The sequence below is a fragment of the Pseudochaenichthys georgianus genome, chromosome 11 (assembly GCF_902827115.2).
Source record: "Pseudochaenichthys georgianus chromosome 11, fPseGeo1.2, whole genome shotgun sequence".
NCBI lineage: Eukaryota > Metazoa > Chordata > Actinopteri > Perciformes > Channichthyidae > Pseudochaenichthys > Pseudochaenichthys georgianus.
In genome coordinates, this window is record NC_047513.1 from 20,746,411 (window position 1) to 20,765,695 (window position 19,285).

At 41.4% G+C, this 19,285-nt stretch overlaps 1 protein-coding gene across 1 annotated transcript; it reads left to right on the plus strand.

Moving 5' to 3' along the window:
* Nucleotides 1-1,316: 1,316 nt before the first annotated feature.
* Nucleotides 1,317-19,166, plus strand: fbxl2 (F-box and leucine-rich repeat protein 2). Its single transcript, XM_034094118.1, has 14 exons — nt 1,317-1,816; nt 8,704-8,765; nt 11,542-11,596; nt 12,923-12,997; nt 13,244-13,338; nt 13,864-14,028; nt 14,178-14,304; nt 15,131-15,205; nt 15,328-15,455; nt 15,880-15,940; nt 16,046-16,090; nt 16,207-16,263; nt 16,350-16,562; nt 17,069-19,166. Exons 1-14 carry the CDS (start codon nt 1,787-1,789, stop codon nt 17,174-17,176), a joined length of 1,296 nt encoding a protein of 431 aa, XP_033950009.1. The 5' UTR covers nt 1,317-1,786; the 3' UTR covers nt 17,177-19,166.
* The last annotated feature ends 119 nt before the right edge of the window (nt 19,167-19,285 follow it).

Below are 19,285 nucleotides of genomic sequence, written 5' to 3' on the forward strand. Positions count from 1 at the left end.
CTTTTTCACAGCAGGCATTTTGGCTTAGCAGGAAAACCACAGCTGTAACTAATCACATTAACAATGGCTCTGCTATATTAAATTGTCCCTTTAAGTCAGGATGACTTGAACCAGGATGCACCACCTCTGAAACTGAAGGCAGAGGTAATTGTACTTACATTCTACCACTGGACAGGAATGCTATGAAAAGTGTTATCTGAAATGAAACTAAACTACATTTAGTGAAGTTCAAAGCACAATATTTCCCTTTTATATGTTGTAAAAAATCCCAGAAAAGGCTATGTTAAGTATTGCATGTCATACGGTCATACCCTATTCTTCTGAGGTATGTATTACAACAATACACATTAAATGATCATCCCCTTATTGCAACGGTGCAGGATGAATATAGTTGCATTAGATCGCCCTCTAGCTGTCAATGCTGACAACGAAATGAAGATATTTTGTATATTTTTGTCTGTACCACAGGTCTGCAATAACTATAAAGTAATGGTAGCATGTTCACGTGTTGTACAAAAACGTACTAGTATCAAAAGGAAGTACTTGTAATGTAAGCCCAATGTAAATGTAAGCGGTATATATGTGTATGTGTACACAATATTTATTATGCATCATTGCTGTCTAATTTAATATTTTACTTGAAAAAGAACCTGCAATGTAGCTCTCAAATAAATGTAGAGCACTAAACAGTAGGCTACTAGGCCTATATGTTTTTATCTCAATTGTACTGAAGTATAGCATTACAATGGAATCCTTAAGGAAATTGCAATTGGAGCCTACTTAAAAACTGAGTTAACGTTTATTTACTCACTCATACACTATTGTTCTATATTTGTAAATGCAGGAATGCACAGAATTTGTTTTGCAATTAATGTGGTTTTAACATGCAGATCAAATGCAGGACTGTCATTTGCATACCATTATTAGTGACATATTGTGCTGCTGTTAAGAACTGTTAAGTATGCTCAGTTTACATAATGCAGGTGGGACAGAGAAGTCGATCTCTGTTGTTTGGGTATGTGTGTGTGTTAAACATCTCTAATGGAGACACACACTTGGCTCCTGGATCTGGCGTCCTCCTCACAGGCGAGAGTGTTTCCTTCCTTTAATCGGACCCACGGGTTCATGGCAGGTCACTCCTCTCTGTGTTGTATTTCCCGTGACAGCCACGGTGAACGAGTCCAAAAAATATCGTAATTTTCCCTAAATCTCCGCAAGACCCCACAATCAAAACAAATCGACCACGCGTGCTTTTCCCGCAGCAATGACGTCACGTAAGCCCGCCCCCTTATCTCCTCAAGTAAACATAAAAAGAGGAATACGTTCATGTCAGCGGCTGCACGAGCGTCTGCTGCGGGGAACAAGCTGAGAAAGAGAAAGGCGGACATTAACGCAGCGTTTCCCGTGTGTTTTTAGTAAAGTTAAGGGATTTGGGGCCAGCTGACTCGATGAAGGGAGAGGCGGAAGTGAAGTCACTTGACAGATCGTCCATGTTATTATTGTTATTTTGGTTAGCCCTGTGATGAGACGGGCTTGGGAGCCGTTGGTCTCCGAGACAACGACCGTTAACGTTACCGCAGACCGGGCCGCCGAACCGACACCACCCTCACTACCTCCGCACTGACCCGGAGACAGGAGACGGCTGGGGGGAGGGAGGGTGTGAGGACCCAGCTCCAGCTCGGCTCCCTACACTCCCCCACCGACCAAAAATAAAACGGCGACAAAAACAATATTCGTCAAACGACTGGTTGTCTGCGGGTTGTAGCAGGGACGTGCCGCCGCAGACATGAACGGTATCACCAAGGGCCGGTTCGAGGTATGACAGAGGGAGTGGACCACTAACTGTTTGTTTCTACTAGACGTGGGAGTCTTGTATAAGCAAAGTGTGTGTATGTGTGTGGTCGACTGTGCTCCTAATTTTACATGCAGTCAGGAGCCGTTTTGCTGGTCAAGGGTAATCCGAAATCCTGTTGTTGTCCTGCCGCACCAGCAGACAGATACAACATGGAGCTGAGGACTGCGGGACAGGAGGGCTGTGGCCGAGGATAGTCGATATATCAGGGCCGAGGCTGGCTGCTGCTGGCACTGAGTCACCTGAGGTTACATGCTTTCACCAGGGGGGCTGCAGATAGGAGAGGCATGTTGTGCATAAAAAGCAGTGTAACAGCTTTCAACAAGAGAATGCAATTCCTGAAGAAATTGCTAGTGGGAATGCTTTATGCTGAAAAGCTGACGCTAAACTGCTATGCTGAAATTTAATGTGTAAGAAGAAAGTGAAGAATTTAGATTGAAATGATACATGAACACTGGGGTCTTGAATGTGTAATGAGAGAAGAAAATAAAAGAAAAAGGCTTGGAAAAGCAGCAGAATATTGCAAACTTTTGAACTAATTTGATGGCGAATGATCTGTCGCCATGCCAACAGCATTTGATGACATCCCATAATATGCTTGGATGCGTTGATGGCTGCATCGTTACCAAACCTGTGAAGTTTTGGGCCGTTTGGAGCATTTTCACTCTAGTTATGAGAACCGTGTTTCATTGTGTTGGCATGGCAACGGAATTTGAAGAAATCTCAAAACTGTCCCGTAGATGTCTTCACGGCTGGACTGTTAGCACACATGTGAAGTTTGAGCACTTTTTGAACATTTTCATAGGAGTCATAGCGACATAGTCTTTTATGGCGAGGGATGGAAACGGCATATGATGAAACCCCATAATTGACATAGAGCTGTTGAGGGCTGGACCGTTAACCATTATCTGAGGTGTGGCGCTGTTTTGACCCTTTTCATTGGCGTTACGACAACATCGTGTTTTATGGCGAGGGATGCGTTTCCATGGCAACAACCTATGGTGAGATCTCAGATTTGGCGTAAAGCTGTTGAGGCATGGGCCGGTGATATACAAGCGAAGTTTGGGGGACGATCGGACCGTGTCCATTGGAGTTACAGTGAAATCGTGTTTTATGGCGAGGGATGCGTTTCCATGGAAACGGCATATGATAACACCCCATAATTGACGTAGAGCTGTTGAGGGCAGGACCATTAACCATTATCTGAAGTCTGCTGCTCTGAGCATGTCAGTTGGAGTTATGACATCATCGTGTTCCATAACACAGGTGTTTGTATTTGAGCTAACGACGTGTCCAGAGATCAAAGGTTTCCATGGTGATGTGCAGTAATCGGTGAGAGGAGAGCATTTTCATTGTTCTGAATGAGATAAACCTATTACATGTGAACATTTTGTTGAAGAACCGTAACAGATATCGGTGAAATTTCAAAGCGTGAAGCATGTCAGGAACTCTGAGCATCTGAAGTGTGCTTTTTGTGTACTTTCTGGTTCATAATGTGGCCTTTTTGGCAGATTAACTAAAGGTGTGCGGCTGCTGCCGTGAGGAAAGAGCAGCCTGAATTTACAATGGGGTTTAATGGAGACATGTTGAAAGTTATTGTCACTTCATGCCCTCAAGAGGCATTATGTATAATTATTTTTCATTTTTCAAGCTACGAGATGTTTTCCTATGTTTCTCATAAAAAATGATGTCTCAGGAGTGTAGGGTTTGGGAATTATGGCAGGTTTTAAAAAATATGAAGGCGAATTTCAAGCTGTCCTCCACTCTAGTTTTGAGATCACACACTCGCGTTAACGAGCTGCGCAATACACATTAATGTTAAAATCTGAAGAAGGCCTCTTTACCAAGGTCTGAACAATGTTGTTTAATATGAATAATGTCAGAAAGAAGTGTAACATTTTAAAGTTGAAATGAGGTTTCTTAGTGAAAGTATGAAGGAACAGTAAGCAGTTGAAGTCGCATGAAGATTTTTCAAGTCTGAAGAGTTTCTCCATTGACTTCAATGTCAACAATTTGATGAATTATGGGATATATCTCTGGAATTATGAAAGTTATGAATGAGAAAAGTAATAGCAATCGATTCCCGACGGAGCTGAACGTTTTGATGTTTGAACGGAGCTTCTACGATGTGGAATGTGGGAGAAGAAGACGGCCAACATAACCCGGCGGAATAATAAAGAATTTCGTGCATAGCATAACAAGTAGTTATGCTATGCACGATAAATTAGTTATCACTTGGGCTTGGCAGGTAACGCTGATGTGACACCCCCTGGTACCTTTGAATGACAGGTGTCTCAGGAGGTTTTGAGGGGCTTTCTGAGAGTCACTGGCACACTACAGATGGTGCTTTTGTTTTTCAATAATCAGTGATGTTATAGTGTATTACATGAGACCTATGACTGGCCATATGTCCTTACACAACCTTTCCATTTCCCAAGATGATTCTACCAGACAGTGGTGCACACTCTTTTGTACATTGTGTTAAAACTCACTACTCAACTGCAAGGGTAAAACATTATTTAGATCGTTTACTTAGGAAGCTGAAATCAATGTACTACAAGTAAGGAAAATTCTTGCATTCCAAATATTACATAATTTTTACGTTACAAAATCATTGTCAAAATGCAGGCAGAATGATCTGTATTATTGTGTATGTAGCATCTTCTGTTGTTCCAAGTTGAGGTAAAATATAATAGTATTTTATATGTGGTTTGTTGTTTTATATTTAAAAAGATGGTTATCTGCTTTGTGTTTAAAATGTTGCCTTTCAAAGTGACCAGTGACGACAGCTGTCAAATGATAGTGGTGCAGTGAAAAGTACAATATTTGTCTCTGAAATGTATTGTATCAAGAACCTGAATCACTCATGTAAAGTACATATACCACAGTGTTTGAGTAAGCTACTAGGTTACTTTCTACTACTGCATGCTGTTTTACAGATGGCTTTGAATGGCATTTGAGCTCATTTGCATTGATTTATGAGAAGTACCTGTCGTAAAATAATAACCATTACCCTCATAATTGGTGTACAAGCCTCAAATGATCTCCCGCCCCAACTGGTTATGGGTCGTCTGAGCTGTGAGCATTGGTTATCTGACATTTTGTACACACATTTTTTAGGTGTTTTCGGCTTTGACTTGATGGTACTCGACTTTTCTCCATCAGGTGTTCAGCTCGCTGTAAGCTTGTCAGTAGCATGAGCGTACGTGTCTACGTGTGACTGAATGAGAACAGAAGGCGGTAGTGGCCCTGATGTGTGTTGCCAGTGGATTTCTCCACAGAGATGTAAGCTTCTTAGATGCAGTTAAAAATCAGTGTGGGGTGTTGTTTTGTGTGTTAGATGAGTAAAGGTTGGTTGGTTGACCATGCACACCTGAGATGATGTTAAAAAAACACCAAGAACAAGCCCATTGGTGTTGTTGTTATGAAGGCCACATATTGAAAACATGGCCCATATCTAATTTATTTATAGTTGCTTTCATGTGGCAACTTTAAACCTGAGACATGCAAGTTCAGAAACCACATTTCCGCCTGGTTGTACACCGTCTAGGAATAGGAGTATGACTTTAGAGAGGAACTCCCTGCTTGGGAATGCTGCTCCCCTGGCACAGGGAACGAGGGCACCAGCGTCCTGAGGTGATAACTTTTAATGAAGCACACGTACGAGAGATGAACCCTGGTGTCATAATGTCATAACTGTGGCTGAGATCACACACCAAATACTTTGTTCATGCCGTTCCACTACACTACTTCTCCATCAGGGATTAGGTTACACAACTATTTGACTCACTGCCCATTGGCATAGAAATAAGATGTATATGAAATAGGGCTGTCAGTAAAGATTATTTGTATTATCTACTTATAGATCTTTAAAATGTATTACTGGTTAAGTCTATAAATAATAATGAAAGTTATCTATGACAGCAGTCAAAAACCATATCAGTGTACGTTATTAGCGCTGCAATGATTAGTTTATTAGACCACTGGTTATCATCTGTTTTTCATTCAAGTTTATTCTTATTGGACAGTTAACAGTGAACAGGGGGGGAGAAAGGGAAGTATGATGTTAAAAAAGTCCTTGGTTTTGAATTAAACTAGCCATGTTCCATGAACTCTATTATAACTATTTGGCTGCCAAGGCTTTCCAAATTTGTGAGAATTTTTTTCTTTTCTCATTTCAAAGGGAACTGAATATCTTAGCTTTGGGACTTCATCAAACAGGATATTTGATGAGCTCTATTAGATTAAGCACATCCTCAGATTCATTTGTATTGAAACAATTGTCACTGGCAGCCCTTAATAAGGTTAAACAGGAAATAGTAGCCGGGTTTGAACCATCAAATATTTTGTATTTCTCCCTGAGAAATGACTTCAATGACTGTTTGAGCAGTAATCTGAAATGTCTGAATGTAAATCTGATTAGTAAATTACTAGAAGGCATTACAAAGTAACAATCATTGTTTCCTTTTTGCAAGATCAAACTATTTTATGTACCTTATATGAAGCCCACCAGGTTTCAGTTTGTCTGTCTATTTAAGGAAAGGTCAAAGGTGAGTGATTTGTTACAGAGATGGTTTGGAATTAAGTCTAAATGTAGTCCTAAATCCTGCGGCTTTAGAGAGACGAGTCAATACACTGCAGGCTTTTGGCGCGTTTCCACTGCAGCTTGTAGCTCGCTTTAAGCGTGCCGAGCCGTGCGGGGCCCGTTTTTGGTTGCGTTTCCACTTGGCCTAGTTTTGGCCCGGGCTACTTTTTCACCTTTTTTCTGGCCCGACTAAATCGTGGTTCTAGGGCCAGGAACAACCAGGCTGAGTATGCTAAACTAGAGAGAATCGCTGGCAAGGGGGCTACAACTACAACAAGATGAACATATTTGACCGTGATTTAATACACGTTTCAAAAATGATGCCGAAGTAACAACATACTGATACCAGTTAGTAAAAACCATGAATTAATGCTTTGACAAATCTGCAGACAGACGGCAGGCGAAAAACCCTTTTAAAATGCGTGTTTTCTAAATGTAGCTTGGCTAAGCTAACGTTATATATGCCCCGACCGTCCACACTCACAACAACGGCCTATACAGACATAAATAAACCAGCGACTGTATTCGCCATGACACAGGCAGTCTGTGGTTTGTACTTGTTTAACTTTTGTCTAGTTTCTGAATAGATATGAGGAGCTGTGAGCTCTGAGTGCTAAGAGCTAACCGCTGTGTTGTTTTTCTGGGGTTCTCATTGAAGATGACGCCACGGCTCCGCCTACACTGCGTTACTATAGTAACTGCCCCAGTTCCTAAACTGTAATGGAAGCGCAGCATTAAAGTGAGCCGGGCCTAATGAGGCCTAACCAAACCGAGCGAGGCCTGCAGTGGAAACGCGCCATTTGTCTCTTACGCAGAGTATTGTTCAATTAAGGTCAATTTACTCTCAGGTAAATCAATTGATACGGTTCAAAATATAACTGAAACTGAAAGTCACATCATGAAGATAAAAGCTTTATTGTAAAGCATTTATTCAGAGATTGTGGTGAGCCTGCATTAGGTTGTTGGCCCCAATGTGGTTTTTAATACAGGGGTATGTGGGAACCAATGGAAGGTTTTGACTTTAACCTAGAGCTATCTTTGGATGTAGTTAATGGATCTCTTTCAAAGCTCTTTGTCTGCTGTGTTGTTACCTGAGCATAGATTAAAATATAAACCAGTTTTAGTCAGTTTATTTTTTGCCGGACCTTGACTGGACAACTCCCTCTTTTTGTCTTCAAGCCCCATTTCCTCTCAAATGGCCTTTACTTCCTTCCTTCCTCACACTCCTCACATTTCACTTCAATTCAATAATGACTTTTGTACATCTTTTTTTCCCTTATTGTCGCAACATTTCTTTGTTTGCCTGCGTCTCCTACGTCCTCCTGCTCCCCCTTCCTTCCCTTTTCTCCCATCTTCTCTCTTCTTTATTACGTTCTCCTTCGAGAAACCTGCATCTGTCATGGAGGTAGCTGGATCTGAGACGTTTTCAGACTCAACCTTTACGCCTCCTGTGCCTTTCCCCTCGCTCCCCTTTTGTGTTTTTACATTTCAGCGTTTGCGTTTGGCTGTGAAACAGCAGGGAGTTCCCCCTCATTAGATACGGTTGCTGAGTCTTTGAGGATACAAGTGTATCACTGGCAGGATGCGCGTCTGCAGAGGCACAGCGAATGTGGGTGCTTGACGTAATTTAAATTCATGGCTGAATATACAACCCACCTGATCGAGTATGATCTGCCGCTGTTCACAGAGAGGTCTGACTTTAATAACGTGTGTGCGTGTGCGTGTGTGTGAGTAAGCAGATGGCCAGACATTCAGTGAGTAGACTTGAGATAAGCATGCCAACAAGCTGACCAGGCTAACTGAATTATAAGCTCGTAAGGAGGGGACGTGGAAAGCCAAATGAAGCTTTGTCTTTTTTTTATTACTGATGCTTAATAAATTGTATTATTTCCTCATCAGAAATAGTAAAGATATTGATAATGTGTGTTTTTTATTTAAGGAATGGTTCATATTTTTAAATGTTGTCATACTACACATTCAAAGTGTTGATGGTTTTGATTAATTATTCCTCTTTTCCATTACAGAAAAATTATTGTATATATATTTATAAAGTTAAAGTTCCCTTATTTTTGTTTTATGGTAATATACTTTTTATTTTTATCTCTTTTGTCCCTCTTACTGTTTGTCTTCTTTCTGTGTCCCTGATTTTGACCACCTTAAACACACACACACACACACACACACACACACACACACACACACACACACACACACACACACACACACACACACACACACTCATTGTTTATCTTGTGTGTCTTTGCAGGTGTTCTCAAACAGCGATGAAGCCCCCATTAACAAGAAGCTCCCCAAAGAGCTTCTTCTTAGGTAAGATTATTAATAATCAACATCCCCCCTCCAAACACACGCACACGCACACGCGCACACACACATACACACACATACACACAATAAAACACCCTGGGCTGAGGTCAGGGTTACTCATAAGCTGTGTGTGTGTGTGGGTGGTGCTCCAGCTGTGCTCTAGACTACCAGTACACCCATTACTACTTTCACTGGTAGACAGAACATCACAGTCTCACTGCACTCTCTAGCTACAACACATTTCTTAGTGTCACATGTGCTGTTTTGAGGCACTTGCAGAACATCAGATGTGAGGAAGACTCATTGTTATGGCAGTTCATCTTGTTTTAAAACCATGGAAAGTGGGTTGACTGAAGCCATTTGTTTTCTTTCTTTATCATTTTCTTATGCCCCGTCACCATGGTATAGGGAGTGACGTTATGTTGTCCCTGGTGCATTTCTATAATGCAAGGATGCATCTGTGTTTAGACATTTGCAAACAAAGTCATAAAAAGGAGATTAGTTGATACCACTTCTAAGAGTTTGCAAGACAAATAAATAAATATGTAGATGTGACAAAGATAAGCGTAACATCGAGAACATTACATTAGAGACGCTAGAGTGTTTTTGATTCAAACACGACACAAATAAGAACATAAACTCACCAGGGAAATGTTTATAAATCATGTGGTTGGATAATTTTCTCGTAGACTTCAATCAAATCTGCTTTTTCTTTGCAACCCGAGGAGTTGCACCCTGCTGGGCCTTTTAAAAGGATGCATGTTTAAGGCACTTCACTTTTCAAACCTGATAGTTGCGGCTTGCTAGTAATTCATTCACATAAAGTGACCTGTATAGAGTTGCCAACAGACACAGCTTCCTTTGAGATGTCGCCTGCCAAAAACAGGTTTGAAACCACTGGAGCAGATCACCTGTTTGGTATGCATTGGCAGGTACATTGCAGTAGGACAATACTTGCTAATTAGCCTGTTAATTTGTTTAATTAACGTTGTTATTAGCAGTACTGTTTACGTTTAATGTGAGCCAGCCCGGGTACCTGACTTGTTTTCACATTTTATCTGCCTTTCAGGCGGTGCATTGTACACCGCTGTTATCTAGGCCAGTGCAGCATGGATTTAAACTGTAAACAGTGCCGTGCTATTATAGAAGATCCTTGTCTGACAGAGGACGCTCGGAGACTTCAGAGTGGTTCTGGGTACTCTTAACTAGAAGCACTGACTCAGCAATCCCTACCACCACCTCCCAAATTTATGTCTGACTGGAGTTACTATGACAACCAGCATGAGACACACAGCGAAGACTTGACTCTCTTATCTCGTCGTGCTTGAAGAGCCAGGTGTAGGCCTACATTATGTCCACAAATGGAAGTACACTCCATTCAAATCCCATTACGTACCATTTCAGAAAAAATAGGCAGGATTTCACGAAGTAATCTAAAGCTTGTTTTCTGTTCTGCAACATTGGGGCTTTCTTGTTTTAAGTAAGGTAAACAATCTTGATGTTTTATCTCTGATTTGGCCTTATTGTTGTAAATCCTTGGTTGTGGAAAAAGTCATTGATGCATCTATAATATATTTGATTACAACAATCTATCTTTATCTTAAACATCAGGGCTTTTCTCAACAATTATCCTTGTATTACTTCCACTAAGGAGGTCCTTTTTGTTTTTTAAGGAAACTTTATCTAATGGGCGGTAAAATGGGCCATGGAAGAACCCAATAAATGTTGGGCCAGGTCTAAATCCCTGGGTCGATACACACATTTGATATCACCTTCACAAACAATTCTGATTGCACTAGCCAAGGTATTTGGCCCTTATAGTGATCAAGAGCAAATGTCAAATAGGGTTAACAGAACTCCAAACAGGACTCAGACTGACGGATTGCTTCCCTCTGAATATGATTAACTGAATACTTCGGTGGTCAGTAAAAGGCCGCACTCTCGCTCATAATGGAAAGTCAGATGCTGTTTGATTTAAACAGTCAATCAATGGTCAGCGTCACAGCCATTAACCAGTTGTTAGAAGGGTGATCGATAAGCGCCTGCTTGATTGGTCAGCTTCTCTGGTTCCCCGCAATCACTTCAAGGACTTTGTGTTCAATGTGTGAGTGTGCGTTACTTTCCGTTTGTCTATGCATTGCTTTGTCAATTGTGTGCATGTACTCCCTGATGCAAAACTCCAGTACAGATTATAGGAACATGTCCCAACATGCCCTTACCCTACACACATCAAAACACACAGCCTTTGTCCGCCTCTATATGAAGGAGACAATGGCCAGCTCCTGTTTCCTAGGGTTAAAAGGACATTCAGACCCCAGCTGCACTCAAAGCTTTGGCACCATGACAATTCTCTGAATACCTCACATTTTCCATAGATGAGGCACGTTTTGAGCAGTAACCTTTTAATCACCGGGAACTCAGACCATGCATACATGTTTGGTTTCATGGGTCCTTCTGTATATGTAAGTAAGTTTGTCTGTCCGTGGCCTTGCTTGTCTGAGTGCCAGAGATTACTCATTGGCAGATTAATGGATTGAGCTGACCCAGTAGCCGGCTGCATGAAGCCCTTTGTGGACGACCGCCCCAAAGCTCAAACACTGCCCGTTTGTGGGGCTCTCCTGCTACCAACCAACACCATAGGGGATTGTTCTGTTTCCTACACACATATAAAATCACACAGAATAAAAGATGTTCAGATTTAAAGTTTAGTTACAAACTGACCTCTTTATCTGAGGTTGATTGTGAAAAACTCATGCGCTTTTTTTGTCTTTCTTTTTAGAATATTCTCCTATCTAGATGTGGTTACACTGTGTAGGTGTGCCCAAGTATCAAAGGTAAGCACATCCTCCCACATTAAAAACCTCCTCACATCCTCCCACATTAAAAACCTCCTCACATCCTCCTTAAAGTATTGCATTTTGTGATTCTAATTAAAGGTGTGGTAGGTAAGTTTGAGAAACCGGCTCGAGATACACTTTTTGTTATCTTCCATGGAATGCTCTTAACATCCCGATAGTAATGAATATCTTAAGTGCTTTGACAACAAATCCATAAAAAAAAAAATTTCATCTGTGGAAGCCGTAGCGCTGTAAAAAGCACGACCAATCATCTGAGCCGGCCCGGCTAAAATAACGGGATGGCCTACCTGCCTGTCAGCCTTCCATCTGTGCACAAACTTATCTCGTGCCCTCATTGGTCATGTGCGCGTTCGTGTGTGTTGGAGGAGGGGCTCTGTAAGGAAGTGGCAGATTTGTTCCAGCTGTGTATTTTCTAATTCTAGCGCACTCGAGCTGGTTTCTCCAAAATTACCTACCCCACCTTTAATGGAATGATGGAAATTGAAACCGGATTACCATTACCAAATTCTTTAGAAATGTCTATAACATGGTGCCATCTGCTGGTTAGTTGTAAATGGGCCCCTGTTTGTAGTGCACTGCAGCTCAACGTTTTATATGATTGAGGTTTCAGGGCTTGGCACTTGGGCTGTGAATGCAGAGCTATGGTGGCTGCTTCTCATATTAATTTATTTCTATTGGGAAAATGTTACTTCTCTCCGCCTGTGACAAAGCTAAATGACTGTGAATACAATATATATCAGACACCTGGAGAAAAAAACATTGTAATTTCTTGGAGCCAAAGGGCATGTTTCCGAGACTCTGTTGTTGTCTGACCAACATTCCAAAATCAAATAATTTCCAGGTAACGATGATATACGTCAGAGAAAACACCTTTAGATTAGACGGATGGATATAGGAGTGAAAACAGCAACTCGTACACTTTCTCCATTACCAACAAAAACAGAACGTGTTAAGGCTGCACTGTATGAAGAAAATATTCCATATTTGATAATACTGAACAATAATACTTGCAACAAATAAACAGAAGTTAAAATAATCTTTCTTTTGATTTATTTTTGCTTTCAGTGTAATGCTAAAATACAACAACAAAAAAGCAGGTTGACATTGCGATGACAAAAAAAAAATACATTTCGCAGCCCCAGAAAGTGGTCACAGTTCATATTTAGACAGAGTAAACTATAGGGGTTGACTCACTATGTTTATTCATCTCTCCTGCATATTATGATCACCATTCACCTCCCCCCCACCTCTGTCTGACCCACATGTCGGACTCTGTCCACAATCTGTCTGTCACCCTCTCAGGCGTGGAATGTCCTGGCCCTCGACGGCAGTAACTGGCAGAAGATTGACCTGTTCAACTTCCAGACGGACATTGAGGTGTGGGGTGTTTTTTATGAGAGAATAAAAGGAAGCGTGAAGTGGGTCAATTAACTGTGTTTGTGTATGTGTGTGTTTGTATACGTGCTACACGTGTGTGCTTGTTGAGTAGCTTTATCCAGCCCAAGGCTTAACTCTGGGTCGGTAGGCTTTGGTGCAGACTGTGACATAACAGCTGATCCTCTGTCCTGTGGACCAAGTCATATCACTCTCTCTCTCATTACCCTCTCCATCTCTCTCTCTCAGGGTCGGGTGGTGGAGAACATTTCGAAGCGTTGCGGAGGCTTCCTGAGGCAGCTGAGCCTCAGGGGCTGCCTGAGCGTGGGAGATGCCTCCATGAAGTGAGATTGTCATTGTCACTCTGGCATTCAATGTGATGAAACAAGTGTGCTTCTGCTTTGACATGTACCAGAATATCATTGTCTCATTAGTTTGATGTATTGCTATTGTTGTTTAATGTAACTATGTTAATGTATTAAGTGTGATTATTTAACGTTTAAGCAGCTTGGGCTTCTTCGGTCCCAGGGGAAACTCTATTTTCTGCTTCTGTTTAATCTCACGTCACTGTATACACACACAAGAACTAAACAAAAGAATAACTATGGGGGTCTAATATTTTTACATGATACCGTAGAACCTCTTGTTTCACTTGGTTTCACTTGAAGATATCCATTACAGTACCATAAGTACAAGTTTTTTGTTCTTCGGAGAGAAAAAAACATACAGTAGCTGAACAGCAACCTCCCAAGGGCCTGAAGACGACTGTTAATTGGCTCCTGGGCAGCTCCCAGCATCACAGTTCTTATTTAATCAATGAAGCAACTCTTGTGTAATTCCCTTTCTCCCTCTCTACCACTGTCTCTCAGGACATTTGCGCAAAACTGCAGAAACATCGAAGTGTTGAACCTCAACGGCTGCACCAAGATCACAGACAGCACCTGTCTCAGCCTGAGCAAGTTCTGCTACAAACTCAAACAGCTAGATCTCACTTCCTGTGTTTCCATCAGCAACCACTCCCTCAAGGCCCTCAGGTAGCACCCACACACCCTGGTTAACCAAACCCATATCTCAAAACCACTATGTTCTCTGCATACGCCTTCCCACAATAAATGTAACAATATGGTCATTTTCATTTGGTTCACACGTCCTATTTCTTTGGTCTCTTTCTTCATATGCTCAGCGATGGCTGCAGAATGCTGGAGATGTTGAACCTATCTTGGTGTGACCAGATCACACGTGACGGCATTGAGGCTCTGGCTAGAGGCTGCAATGGTTTACGAGCACTGTTCCTCAGAGGCTGCACACAGGTACGGTTATTTATTCTTTCAGTGGGTATTTATATTAGATTTTTATTTTTATTTCCAACATTGAAAAAAAAGAAGTAAAAAAACACAACAAGAATACTTAACAAGCATCTACAGCAAACTCAAAAACAAAATAAGTAAGTATGTAATGCTCATAAAGGAGTAGAAAGAAGTGAATACTTATAAAGTCCTACCTCTTTTTAATATGTAATCTAACACTGTTCTACCTTTCTTCCTCAGTCTTCTCCATACACGACTCGTATCAAATCAATCACATCAAATGAAAATTGACCAATTGTTAACCATAAAATGTGTACACTTTTGTGTTCCCTGCTACCAGAGCAGTGATTAATCGAAATGTACTGTAAACAGGGTCCTCTGGTGGTGAAGAGAGCTCACATTATGCTTCTCTATAGGATCATTTGTAAAACACATTGTAAAGCTACAAAAAACAAATAACTTTAATTTACCAGATTACGTGAAGATCTAGTAAAAATCACTGGAGAGGTGTATTCACATTCCTCAAAAAGGGGAGATGTCTGTGCACTTCCTTGGAATCTGAGAATCCAAAATATCCAGGGAAAACTATATATGCAATAACATAAATCATTCTTGCCTGAAAAATATATATATATTGTGAAACCTCCTTGAATTGTCTTTTGGGGCTCACAAATAACAGTGTGGCATGTCAATGGGCTTATCACATTTTAAAACAAGGGCCTAATATAGGAAATGTTTCCCTAACAACACACAAAAACCCAGAAACATATAACAAATATTGATCCCGGTGTTTGATTACAAATAATATGCTTTAATTTTTTTAACCCAGCTGGAAGACGGAGCATTGAAACACCTTCAGAAATACTGCCCAGAACTCACCACCATCAACATGCAGTCCTGCACGGTCAGAGAAAGCTTTGGTTGTGGGATGGGGGATGGGGGCAGGGCGATAATAAAGCATGAGGAATGTTTTTGTATGCCTCCTTGTTTTTGTGATTTGTTTTCCTCGTCTGTTGCCTCTAGCAGATAACGGATGAAGGCCTGGTCAGTCTGTGCCGAGGATGCCACAAGTTACAGATCCTTTGTGTGTCTGGCTGCAGTAACATCACTGACGCCTCCCTCACTGCAATGGGACTCAACTGTCCCCGACTCAAGTGAGAAAACACACAAAAGCTGTCCCACCAATCTTCACAAGGACACCAACAGCTCAATATCAATATCCACAAAATATCCTTCTCAGTTTTATTCTCCAAAACAGACAAGATCAATATAAATATTTATAATTTTAGCCTTTTGAATATGCCATAATTAACAGAAAGTCTCCTTTGCATCAGGACTTCCATATGTTTGTTAAAATTAAATAGATTCATCAGAGCAACCACAGGAAAAAAGGTCCCACACATTGTCAAAAGCTTTTTTATTTATTTTATTGAACAGACAAGGTTACAATCTGATAAGGATCTCGGGTCTGGTTCAAACTAATCCCCCTCTGCTGGTTAAGATTTTGATTACCACAACATACTGAACCATAAACTTCAAGTAGCCTTTTCATGTTTTTCTGTGCGACTGTGTCCTCAGGATCCTTGAAGCTGCACGATGCTCACACGTTACGGACGCTGGGTTCACCGTGCTGGCCAGGGTGAGTCTCTTTTGTTTTCTTTTCTGTGACCCTCTGTTTTAATCTTCCCCATCACATTGATATTTGATTAAAGTATCATTGGATGATTCATATTTCTCTTCACAGAACTGTCATGAGCTTGAAAAAATGGACTTAGAAGAATGTATTTTGGTAAGACGATTTATGGTTTCCTTATTTAGTGTCATTATCCATGTTGAACCTGGATTCATTTTAGCTTTTTATCAATTTAATGTACAGTTTGTTGATCAACCTTCTCCTCTCCTCAGGTGACCGATAACACCCTGGTTCAGCTGTCTATTCACTGCCCTCGCCTCCAAGCTCTGGTAAACACTCACACCTGCAGTACCAGCTTCTGGAGCTTTAATCCATCTATGTGTGTCGACAACCATGTTTTCTGTGTCCCATACAGTCCCTGTCCCACTGCGAGCTGATCACAGACGATGGCATCAGAGCTCTGAGCAGCAGTACCTGTGGCCAAGAGCGCCTCACTGTGGTGGAGCTGGACAACTGCCCCCTCATCACTGATGTGACTCTGGAGCACCTGAAGAGCTGCCATCGTCTGGAGCGCATCGAGCTCTACGACTGTCAGCAGGTCACCAGGGCTGGCATCAAACGCATCCGGGTCAGTGGAGATCATGGGCAAATATTTCAAACGAAAGGCTTTTTGATCACACATGATGAGTTGTCGTTGGGGATTGGATCAGGGAGTTCCTTATTTTATCTAAAAATCATACACCTTAGATCAGTGGTAAATCATTTACAGATATAGTGCCAGGTCTCCGCCCGAACCAATTTCTCAATTGCAGTCAAATCAGAGAGTGAGACGTTTATACATAAATGGATAACTAACTGTAAATATTGAAACACTTAAAGAGATTAAATATGAGTTATTAGTAGTTTTTATTTGAGTGAAAGATATATAGTTTAACATCTTGGAAAAGGATGAGAGGTTGGCACAGAGTGGTACTGATCTTCTCTTTTACTCTTGACATTTACATCCAAACTATTTCTTTGGGGGAGAACAGTTGACTGGACACAAGCAAAGCCAGATGATGTGCTTTTTTTAGTGCCTTTTTCTTGTTTGTTTTTATTCCCTTGTGTTAACACTCCTCTGTCCTACCTACACAGGCCCACCTTCCAGAGATCAAGGTCCACGCCTACTTTGCCCCAGTGACACCCCCTCCCTCTGTACACGGAGGTGGCCAGCGTCTGTGTCGCTGCTGCATCATCCTCTGACAGTGGAGGGCCAGAGGGGGCCACCTCTGTCTGCAGGTCCTGCTGCTCTGATACGAGCGGAAATGGGATGGGGGAAGGGGGAAGGGGGATGACTGGGGTAGGTGTAGGGGAGAGGAGGGGCTGGACCCACTCACTGCTCCTGATCACTGATCAATACATAGACTGATCGCCCCTGATCAGTTGAACCTGCCCCTCCTCTCTCCTCGTGCTCACCGATAAGGATTGCAGCAGCCCGGGGTTTGGGCATCGGGGTTTGTGGAGAGAACATGGATGGATGGACTCTCTCTTTATCTCTCTTTCTCTCTCTTTCTCTCTCTCACTGTAAAGACAAAAACAAGTTCTCCACTCCATCCTACTCCTCAGACCCCTGAAAAAAGGACTGCATCTGGAGATGGTGTTGGACGGGGTCTGAAAAGTGGAACTACATGCATCATGTTCAAACTGAAAATGAAAAAAAGACGAAAATGTCATCTTGGAATACAGTTGGCTCTCTGCGGAGTATCATCTCAACAATCACATGACGCCTCTATGTGACCATCCTGTGATTCATTATGCTTTGAACAAAAACACGCAGCATGGAGGGGGAGCAGCTCTGGGGTGAAGGAAAGGCAGGTTTTCTGGATATAAGAAGATCGGCATATTCAACTAAACTCTGTAGTGTGGAAGAGTTGAGAGAAGGCAGGAAGTACATAATGTGACATTTGTGCATCTGAGAAACTTTTTGTTGAGATTTAGATTCTGTTTGTACAGAGAATGTTTTGCAATGGAAAAAAAGTTACACACTTATGGCAATTCACTAAAGATTGGGGGGGAAATTAGTTCCTTTTTTAAAAATGCTTATTGTAATTGTCCATGCCTGTTTATCCAGAGAGGAAGATTGTTTGTCATTCATTTTTAAATGGAAAAGAAGCAACTGTTGCTGTTTAACAAAAAAAGGACCTATGATTCAGACCCTCAGCGTCTAAAAGCGTTATGTTGACTGTGTATGCGTCTGCGATGTGTGGCCTCTCATGTGTTCTGCCTGGTTCTGTTGGCGCGTAGGCCCTGATCCAATCCTGTCATTAGCCCTGTGCGCTAGCTCCTACTTGACCACTTAAGCATTTGTTTACAACCTGGATTAGGTTAGCACCACAGACAAACATGTTTACATCGGTGGATGTCCAATCTCCCTACTATTCAGAGTGAGTTTAGTACACTTATATAATTGGGGTTAACCCACAGTTGTTGACTGGACTGTGACGTCCATGAATCAAATGTATTACTAGGACATAAATCAGGGGCTCACCTTGGTGCAATTTTGCTTTAAAATGGAAATTTGCCTAAAACTGAGATTATAGTTTAGAGAATGTGAGCAAAGGCACTTCAACTTTTTGACAATCACAGGAATTTGTGTATTTGAAAGCTATTTTAGTCTAAGTGTTGTGTAATTGGCAATTTACTGATGATAGGTAGGATATAATAATGTGTTGCTTAATGAAGAAGCACATGAGAAATGGTTCATAAATAGCACTAGGCAAATCGAATGCATTAAATTGATCAGCAATCAACTGGTCGAATCCTACAAAACACTTGACAAGAGGGATGTGATATGCAGCTCCAGAACCAACAGGTAACAGGTTAAGAGACTCTAAACAAGCACTCGTTCAGAACCTCAACATGATCTGTTTTGCCATGCAGAATAATGTGTCTATGGGAAATGTCATGCCACATACACAAAGCAATGAAAATAAAACACAACAGAAGCAGCTCACAATGTTGAGACTGGCAAGTGCTCAAAAACGGGGGAGATTGGCAGGACAATGGATAGGAATTAAGAAGGAGAGCAGACAGAGAGATTGAAAAAAGACTCCGATGGATACAAAGCTGACTTCACTGGCTGTGATACTAATGCCCTCTTTCTGACAGCTGTTTAACAGTTTTATGTTTAAGAAAATAAAGAAATACATAAAAAATAAATAAACAACTGAATAAATAAAAGTGACTAAGTAAATGTGCTTTGTCTCTAGTGTGAGATTATTTTCTCCTATAACCCAGTGGTTGTTGGGTTACATTCACTTTGGTTTTACAGCTGGTAAATGTGGGGCCTATTTTAATTTATTTACGTACATT